General features: G+C 37.7%; 1 protein-coding gene across 1 annotated transcript; it reads left to right on the top strand.

Annotated features, from left to right (window-relative positions):
- The first annotated feature begins 240 nt into the window (after window positions 1–240).
- dnaja2a (DnaJ heat shock protein family (Hsp40) member A2a) lies at window positions 241–9283 on the top strand. Its single transcript, XM_073846980.1, has 9 exons — window positions 241–367; window positions 1253–1312; window positions 2707–2933; window positions 3176–3256; window positions 3510–3643; window positions 3750–3946; window positions 4990–5134; window positions 5217–5344; window positions 8252–9283. Exons 1-9 carry the CDS (start codon window positions 290–292, stop codon window positions 8435–8437), a joined length of 1236 nt encoding a protein of 411 aa, XP_073703081.1. The 5' UTR covers window positions 241–289; the 3' UTR covers window positions 8438–9283.
- Window positions 9284–9991: the final 708 nt, after the last annotated feature.

The raw sequence follows: 9991 nt of genomic DNA, 5'->3' as shown, positions 1-9991 counted from the left end.
TACACACACAAGCAAAGCGACATACTTCACAGCATTTGGAGTTGTGCACGCCCACAGAAAAGTTGCATATTTCATGTAAAACGCCTTTTCATTAAATTATTTGAACAGTGTTCATTAAAGGAAAGTTCCTGAATGATAATATGAATGATGTGTGCAATATTTCCACTGCGATGACATGTGCTAATGCTGTGAGAGGAGGCGCGTGTGGAGAGGTTAAAGTTGACGCTTCCGGCCGGTGTCTCTCTTCAGCTCTCCGCTTCCCGCAGACAGTCCTTCACTCCGCACAGCCATGTCCAACGTCGCCGATACCAAACTATACGACATTCTCGGGGTCTCCCCAACGGCCACGGAAAACGAACTGAAAAAGGTACGAGTTCGTAAGTCTTGGCTTTAATGTCGGTGCTGGTTAGCGCGGTTTAAGAGAGCGAATCGACTGATTTTTGCGTGTGAATCAGGAAGAGAGAGGAGGATTAGCACTGAGCTAACGTTAAAGCTGAGTTTGGCCTAGTGACTATAGTTACCAGATCGTCGGTACAAAACCTTCGAGATGGAGAGTTGTTGTGGGATTTAATCAAGCGTATCTGTTGTGTCTTTACATATCATTTTATCTGTCTATGTGTTTGATTTATGTCTTGGACTTGAACGTTGAACGCAGTCTTTATGTATGTCTTCCTGTGTTGCGGCCAAAAAACACACTTAGCGTCAGCTCACCGTGTGGCCGGTGTGTAGGCCTTGACGCGGGACTTTTCCCTTTACGTGTGTCATAATGCCAACGAGGTCACATGTACAACGCATTTGAAACGGTTTAAAACTAAATTCACACATGATAGACCTGTGGATATTTTTTCTCCTCTTTATCACATTTAGCTATGCTATGTGTTTAGCGCACAGGGGTTTCTGCTCCGGCGCAAAACATAAAGACTCTCTGTTTGATAACTCGTTGAACTGATGGTAATTATCTGTTCAGTGCCTTGCGAAAGTATAGCTCACTAGCTTCTAGCTAGTTGTTTTGTATTAAGATTAGTTGCACTGTTCAAGGCCGCTTGGTTTTATGACGCACAAACTCCCCGAGAGTCATTGTCAAATCATGTTAAAATCCCTTGAGATATTTGCTGGAATATTCGAGCAGGTGTAACTAGTTTGACTTTTACACATGCTCCTTTTGTCAAAACAATGTTTGAAACTTTGTGGAACGTTGTTTTGTTTTAATGCTTTCTAAAGTGAAACTAACATTCTGAAACGTGTATTTCAGGCTTATCGCAAATTAGCAAAGGAATACCACCCTGACAAAAACCCAAATGCTGGAGACAAAGTAAGTCTTTATTAATGTTTTTACCCAATAGATAGAGCATGCTGATAAGACATGAAGAAAGTTAAAACAAGTATGTTGTAAAGAGATTGATAACTCTGGACCACAAAACCAGTCATAAACGTCAGTTTTTTTTAAATGGATATGTATACATCCTCCAAAAGCTAAATAAATAAGCTTTCCATTGATGATTATATTTGGCCAAGGTACAGCTATTTGGAAATCTGTAATCTGAGGCTGCAAAAAATCTAAATGGTGAGAAAATCACATTTGAAGTTGTTCAAATGAAGTGCATAACTATTTTAAAAATTAATTTGGTATTTGCAGTAGAAAATTTACAAAATATCTTCATGGAACATGATCTTAATATTCTAGTGATAATTTTGACCCATACAATGTTTTGTTGGCTATTGCTACAAATATAACCGTGCTACTTACGACTGTTTTTGTGGCCCAGGGTCACATATAAATAATATTATGCTTTTAAGAAGTAGTAGTTGTCATATAAGTGTTACAAGAGGTGGTTAAACCTTAAAATTGTGCGTTACTCATCCTTTCAAAACAATGACTTTCATTTATCTTCAAAACACCACTTGATTTATTTTTAATGAAACTTGAGAGCTTTCTGTCTCTGCTTTTAAAGTCAGTTCCACCAAAATTGACGCTTCAAATAGTTCATAATTGGGTCACAAAAGTAGTGTGTATGAATCGAAATGGTTTAATTTTTATTTTTAAGAGGCAATTGCTTTATATGATGACTAGATTTAATTTAGGCTTTTATTCATGTATAAATATCGATTGACGCGCATACATGGAGGATATTAAATGTTAAACAGACACTCAAACGTGCTTTGTGCACAAGAGCAAACCACTGAGTTTGTGTTTTCAGTGCCTTTATAAACAGTTTGAAGTGTCAATTTTGGTGGATTGGCAGCTTTCAGGTTTTATTAAAATGTGATCCTGGGCCTAATAACGTTTTGTTATTTAGAAAATTGCCTTCAAAATTGTGCAAATGAAGTTCTCAGCAATGCATATTCCTAGTCAAATTAAGTTTTGATATTTATGGTAGAGCATTTACAAAATATCTTCATGGAACATAATCTTTACTTTAATCTTATAACTTTACAAATATTTTTGGCATAAGAGAAAAATCGATACAATGTGTTTTTGGCAAATATACCTGTGCTACTTAAGAACAGTTTTGTGGTCCAGGGTCACAAATGTCTATTTTGTTTCAAAGTTGAATTAATTTTATTAATCTGGACTGACATTAGGATGAGTAAATTTTCACTTTTGGGTGAACAATCATTTTAGAGCAGTAATACAAATGATGTTGCCATAATGCCTTTTCAAATGTTTAATCCTCTTTCTTTTTTCTTTTTTTTCCCACTTTTCAGTTCAAAGAGATTAGCTTTGCATATGAAGTACTAACTAACCCAGAAAAGAGGGACTTGTACGACCGATATGGGGAACAGGGTCTGCGAGAAGGTGGCTGTGGAGGAGGTGGGATGGATGACATCTTTTCCCATATCTTTGGCGGGGGTCTCTTTGGCTTCATGGGTGGACAGGGTCGGAGCAGAAACGGAGGACGGCGGAGAGGGGAAGATATGGTCCATCCCCTGAAGTAAGTGAAACCACAAGGCTTCCACTTTTAAAGTTTTTTTTTGTTTTTTTTTTCTAGAAATGCTGTCCTTTAGCGGTCATGTTGACCTCTTTTCTGTTTCCTCAGAAAAGTGCATGTACAGCATCTACTTAAGAAGCTTTAATTATGTCATCATGGATTTATTTGGGGTTGCATTATAATATTCTGGAATAGTCTGGAAGATCTTACTCACTACTTTTTTTTTTTCTTTTTTTTTCCCGTAGGGTGTCTCTTGAAGACTTGTACAATGGAAAAACAACCAAATTACAGCTGAGCAAGAATGTTCTGTGTAGCACTTGTAATGGGTGAGTAATATTTCTATTACTTTTAGGGTGTTTTCAAGCCAATTAAGGAAAAATAGCTGTCTCATGGTGTGCATCGCACTTTCTTTTTTCCCACCACACCCTTTTATGAGTGTTATGAGTTACTTAATGGTTCAATCAGTCTGAGCCAAACGGGCTGCAAAGGCTTTTAAAGAGTTTGAAACTTTCCTCTGGTTTAAGTCTGTATGTGCCAAAGTTTTGATTGAGACTGAAGCTGTTTGTTTTGTCTCTGCAGTCAAGGTGGGAAGTCCGGTGCAGTCCAGAAGTGCACAGCCTGCAGGGGGCGTGGTATGCGCATTATGATCAGACAGCTGGCTCCTGGCATGGTCCAACAGATGCAGTCAGTGTGCACTGATTGTAATGGCGAAGGTAAAGGGCTTTGGTCTGGATGTACTTTGACATTTACTGAGCTATTAATGTCAGCCAGCATGTTCGTGTGGAGGAAAGGTTTGCTCATGGCTTGTTTATGATCCAGGTGAGGTGATCAGTGAGAAGGACCGCTGCAAAAAGTGTGAGGGGAAGAAAGTGGTCAAAGAGGTGAAGATTCTGGAAGTTCACGTGGATAAAGGCATGAAGCACGGACAGAAGATCACCTTTGGTGGGGAGGCTGACCAGGCACCTGGATTAGAACCTGGAGACATTGTTCTGGTCCTGCAGGAAAAGGAACATGAGGTATGTCAGCATTCAAGTTCAAGTTCAGAAACTTTTGATAGCCATGTTTAGTTAGATCAGAAACTTCTGAGATTAAATGAATAGGGTTTAAAAGAATTGTTCACTCAAATGAAAATGTGGTGTTCTTTACTTGGCCCCATGTTGTTCCAAACATGTATTAGTTTCTTTATGTTGAACACGGAAGATCCAAACAGTTGATGTCCCCATTGACTTCCATAGTAGGGAAAGAAATACTATAGTAGTCAATGGGAGACCATCAACTGTTCGATTACCAGCATTTTTCAAAATATCTTTTATGTTCAACATTAGAAAGAAACTCATACAGGTTTGGAACAACATGAGGGTGAGTAAATGATGACACAATTTACACTTGGGTTAACTGTCCCTTATCTTTTATAATAATACTGATTATAACGCGTTTATTTGAGACTGAATTTTTTCTGTAATGGCTGATATTAGTATTATACTATTATTTTGTCCAGAAGTGAAACATTAACATTTATTTAGATGTTTATTTACAATTTTTGTTAGTACAATGCGAGAAAAATACATCCCTGTGTGCAAGTACAGTGATTGTTTTGTAGTTTACATACTGACTACCTATTAATTTTTCTTTTTTAAGGTGTGTGTGTGTGTGTGTGTGTGTGTGTTTCTAATACACTACTGTGAGAAGTATTCAAAACATGTTAAAAAAAAAAAAAGCTGTCCAGGTGGTTTAGAGCTCAAGCAGCCTTAGGATGCAAAGTTTAATTACCAGCAAGTAACAAAGAAGTTGTTCTGTAGTGCTGTGATTCAGCCATACAGGTAATCAGGCTTTAGATCTTTTGGCCTCTTGACTGCTGTGCTGCAGCAGGAACGTAAAGCAGATTGCAGTGACAGTGTGTCGTGAACATGCTGCTTTACAGGTTCTAATCCCACCCTTTTAAGTGAAGCAGGTGTCATGTCTGATTTGGACTGATATGGAATATCACTAAAGCATCAGTTTTGTGTGTGTGTGGGTGATATGTTCAATAAAGCTAAAGCTCTTAAAACTCTTTCAACAGACGTACAGAAGAGAAGGCAACGATTTGTCCATGACCCATAAGATCGGCCTTGTTGAAGCACTTTGTGGTTTCCATTTCACATTGAAACACTTAGATGGCAGACAGATTGTGGTGAAATACCCAGCTGGCAAAGTCATTGAGCCAGGTGAGTCCTCTGGAAATGAGTTTAGTAGTGTCTGAGTTTGCTACGTAGTCTAAAAAATGTTGTCCCTGTTGTCTCTTTACAGGTTCAGTCAGAGTTGTCAGAGGGGAGGGCATGCCACAGTACCGTAACCCCTTTGAGAAGGGTGACCTCTTCATCAAGTTTGATGTGCAGTTCCCAGACAACAACTGGTTAAGCCCAGAGAAGCTGACGGTAAGATGACATTCATTTGAAGTTATTAAAAAAATTATACATACAGTTGAAGTCAAGTTTACATACACCTTGCAGAATCTGTAAAATGTTAATTGTTCGACAAAAAAAACAACTCCCTCTTATTTTAAAGTACTGACCTGAATAAGACATTTTGCATAAGACATTTACATATAGTCCACAAAAGAAAATAATAGTTGAATGATAAAAATGACCCTGTTCAAAAGTTTACATATACTTTTTTTTTTTGTTAGTGATAGTTGTTCATGAGTCCCTTGTTTGTCCTGAACAGTTAAACTGCCTGCTGTTCTTTAGAAAAATCCATCAGGTCCCAAAAATGTTTTTGTCTTTCAGCTTTTTTTTGTTTTGTTTGAACCCTTTCCAACAATGACTATAATTTTAAAATCCATGTTTTCACACTGAGGACAACTGAAGGACTCATGCAATTATTACAGAAAGTTCAAACACTCACTGATGCTTCAGAAGGAAACAATGCATTAAGACTCGTGGGTGAAAACTTTTTTTTTTTTGTTTATGCTCACCAAGGCTGTTTATTTGATCAAAAATACAGAAAAAAAAATTTATATTGTGGAATATTAAGATGTAAAGTTTTTCTGTTTTAATATACATTGAAAACTCAGCTTTGATGACAGGAATAAATTTAAAATCTAATTTATTCCTGTCATCAAAGCTGAGTTTTCAATGTATATTAAAATAGAAAAACTTTACATCTTAATGTGTTCGCTGTCACAATACTTCTGAAATAATTCTGATATGTTGATTTATTATCAGTGTTGGAAATGTTTTTTGGAACCTGTGGTAAGTTTTTATTCAAAGAATCCTGAAAAAAGTAAACAAGAACAGCATTTATTCAAAAAGTCTCTTCTAACAAAATATAAATTACCATAGGTTTTTTTTTTTTTTTTTTTTTTTAAGAAATGAATACTATTATTCAGCAAGAATGTTAAATTTAGAAAAATAGAAAAAAGTTTAATAAATTTTTTACTGTTATCCTGAAAAGTATCAGATTCCAAAAAATTATTTGCCAACATTGATAGTTCTGATAATAAATCGGCATATTATTTGCATCACAGGAATAAATTATATTTTAAAATATTAAAACACAAACCATTATTAGGGCCCGAGCACCGATGGTGTGAGGACCCTATTGGATCTGCTTCGTTTATTATTATTATTATTATTATTATTATTATTATTATTATTATTATTCTTCTCCAAAATGAATCGCATTTTTGAGGGCTTAGACATACCCGAAAACTCATGAAACTTCGCACACACATCAGACCTGGCGAAAATTTACGTCTGATATGGGTTTCAGAAGTGGGTGTGGCAAAATGGCTCGACAGCGCCACCTTTACACGTTCCGCGGTGTGCGCTTTCAGCTGTGATTCACGTACATGCACGGAAATCGGTACACACATGTAACACACCAATACCTACAAAAAAGCCTCTTGGAGCAAAATCCGGAACCCAACAGGAAGTCGGTTAATATTAATATTCTCAACAAAATTTGTGTCATTTTTGCCATTTTCAGGCGTCGTACTTGAACGAACTCCTCCTAGAGGTTTATTCGGATCAACACCAAATTTGCAGAGTCTAGTCTAAAGCCCTTTGTGACGTTAAATTGTAAAGATCTAGAGTTTTTATCGGAGGGCGTGTCCATGGCGGCCTCGCAAATTTCGATGTTTCGCCATGAAAAAGGAAGTTGCTATAACTCAGGCATACAATGTCCGATCCGTCCCAAACTTCACATGTGTGATAACACTCCTGACCTGATGACATCTACATGCCCATATTCAGTTTTACTCATAGCGCCACCTGCTGGCAACAGGAAGTGTCATGCTGCACTCTGCAACAAACTCCTCCAAGAGATTTTATCAGATCAACACCAAAATCGGTCAGTCTAATAAAAACGCTTTAGCGATGTTAAATTGCGAAGATCTTGAGTTTTTGTTGAAGGGCGTGTCCGTGGTGGCCTGGCAAATTTCGAGGTCTCGCCATGGATAATACACTTGTTATAACTCAGCCATAAAATGTCCGATTTGCCTCAAACTTCACATGTTCGATAAGAGTCCTGGCCTGAATACATCTGAAGGCCAATATTCTATTATAATCACAGCGCCACCTGTTGGCAACAGGAAATGACTTGTATCAAACTCCTCCTAGAGATTTAATGATATCAACATTATATTTGCTCAGTCTGATCTAGAGGCCTTAAAGAAGTTAAATTGCGAAGATCTTGAGTTTTCGTTAAAGGGCGTGTCTGTGGCTGCATGACAAAGTTTGATGTTTCGCCATGGACATAGAAGTTGTTATAACTCAGCCATAAAATGTCCGATCTGCCTCAAACTTCACAGGTTTGGTGAGAGTCCTGGCCTGAAGACACCTAAAGACCAATATTCAGATATTATCATAGCGCCACCTGTTGGCAGCAGGATATATCATATCTTTCACTAACTCAAAAATACCAAGGTCAATCTGCACCAAACTTCATATGTTTGATGAAAGTGGTGGCCTGAACACATCTACATGTCAATAATCAGTTATAGGCATAGCGCCACCAGCTGGCAGCAGGAAATTTGGCACATTTAAGTGACTTTGACATATTTCTCCTATTTTTACTGTATTAAAAGCATACTACCCACCATTTGCTGTGTTCCTAAAGCCACCGGTCGGCGGTGAGCCCGTGTGCGAGGGCCCGTTCATCGCTGCTTGCAGCTTTAATTTTATATTGTAATAAGGTTTTGCAATATTTTTTGGTTGTTTGCATTTTTGATCACATAAATGCAGCCTTAATGAGCATAAGAGACCATTTAGAGGTTATCTCTAAATAAAAGCACAATTCCAGATTTTCTTTCCCCTAATGTCTTTGTTTTTCCTTTTATTTAGGAATTGGAGGACTTACTGCCCACACGGGCCGATCCACCTGTCATCTCTGGGGACGCAGAGGAAGTGGACCTGCAGGAGTTTGTAAGCCAGAGCTCCTCTGGTGGTCACCGCCGTGAGGCATACAACGACAGCTCAGATGAAGAAGGAGGACATCATGGTCCTGGCGTGCAGTGTGCCCATCAGTAAACCCGACTACAGCAAATATCTTGTCCGGCTCCAAAAGTGGGGATTAAAAAAATGTTCTAGTTGCACAACAAACAGGTGTTTATAATCTGATTCGGGGCTGCCTTAAATGATGCGAATTACATACAGCCATTCCTGAGCACCTGATTCCCTTGTAGTAAACGCACAGATGATCCCGCATCTAGTAAGTCTTTCTCGCAACTCCTCCTCCTCTCCCTGCGGCCCTCTAGAGGCAACCCCACTTCAGAGAGAAAAGGATAATTGCTACGTACTCTGTGTAACTTGCATTTTTTTGTTGTTGTCATTAGTGTTCACAAGTTTAAATCTAACCATAAAATGCAGTTTTGGCCTTGGACTTCAGATTTTTTTTTTTTTTTTTTTTGTTGGAGAGCAGTGACCGAATGGAAGAGGAGTCGAGAGATCCTAAAACATCAAAAACAAAATACCTTGGGACTTTATCACCAATCCATTTTTAGGTTTTGTATCTGTGCGCAATTTTTACCATTTTATTTGTAGATTCTTCTTTTCCTTTCTTTTTGGAATTTTAAGAATTGGAACCAGAGACTATAACATGTATAAAATAAGTGATTGTCATTTAAGCTTTGTATCAGCTGCTGTCACATTTGAGTGTGTTTTATGTTTTGAAATAGTTGAAATAAAATCAATTGCCTATATTTGTCAGCAATCCAGGTGCATGTTGAACATTTTCGTCCCTTTACTGATTGAAAGAAAGAGAGACCGTGCATAATGAATTGAGTGGAGGAAAAAGCACCTTTATTATAGGCCTATATCTTCTGTGAAAAGTTTGAGTTGTTAAATAAAATGTCCTTCAATATCTCCTCAACATAATTCAAGTGTTTGCTTTATTTGGTGCTTCAATCATTGCTTAGTTACTTGACATTAGTTTTAGTGCCATGCCAACTTTAAAGTTCAAGTTCCTTCAAGGATTGCTCAAGAGGGTTTGCACTTACGCCACGGTTTGGTCAGTTACCCGGATGTAAACAACAGCACTGACTGAATGGTTATGTACTACTGGATGAGTTGTGCTGCTAATTTATGCTGTCTAAACCATGGAAAAATGTGTGAAAGCTGCTAAATCATATAGAGAAGCACTTAGTACACAGGAAAGGGCGCAATATTTTTGACAAATCAAAGTTAAAAGGTGATAAAGATGCATACGAGCAGTATTAATTATGATATTAGCCTATATAAGGAATAAGAAGAATATTTCACCTACCTGACCAGAAATTATGAGAACAAGCATGGATGTTGCGCCAATTGATGACGCATTGTGACATGCTGTATGAAAGTTGTTTTTACTTCAAAATGTTAGATACCTAAAGGGATAGTAATCTGCTTACTCCCAGGGCATCCAAGATGTAGGTGACTTTGTTTCTTCAGTAGAACACAAAGATGTTTAACTCAAACCGTTGCAGTCTGTCAGTCGTATAATGGCAGTCAATGGTTACTAAATCTTTTGAGTAAAAAAAAAAAAGACAAAACCAAATGAAACCCTGTAGCTCTTGACGATACATTGAGGTCTTAAAACACATAACG

This window comes from Garra rufa, chromosome 9, assembly GCF_049309525.1.
Source record: "Garra rufa chromosome 9, GarRuf1.0, whole genome shotgun sequence".
Classification (NCBI taxonomy): domain Eukaryota; kingdom Metazoa; phylum Chordata; class Actinopteri; order Cypriniformes; family Cyprinidae; genus Garra; species Garra rufa.
The sequence above is the reverse complement of the archived record's forward strand: the minus strand, read 5'-3'. Positions and strand labels throughout refer to the sequence as shown.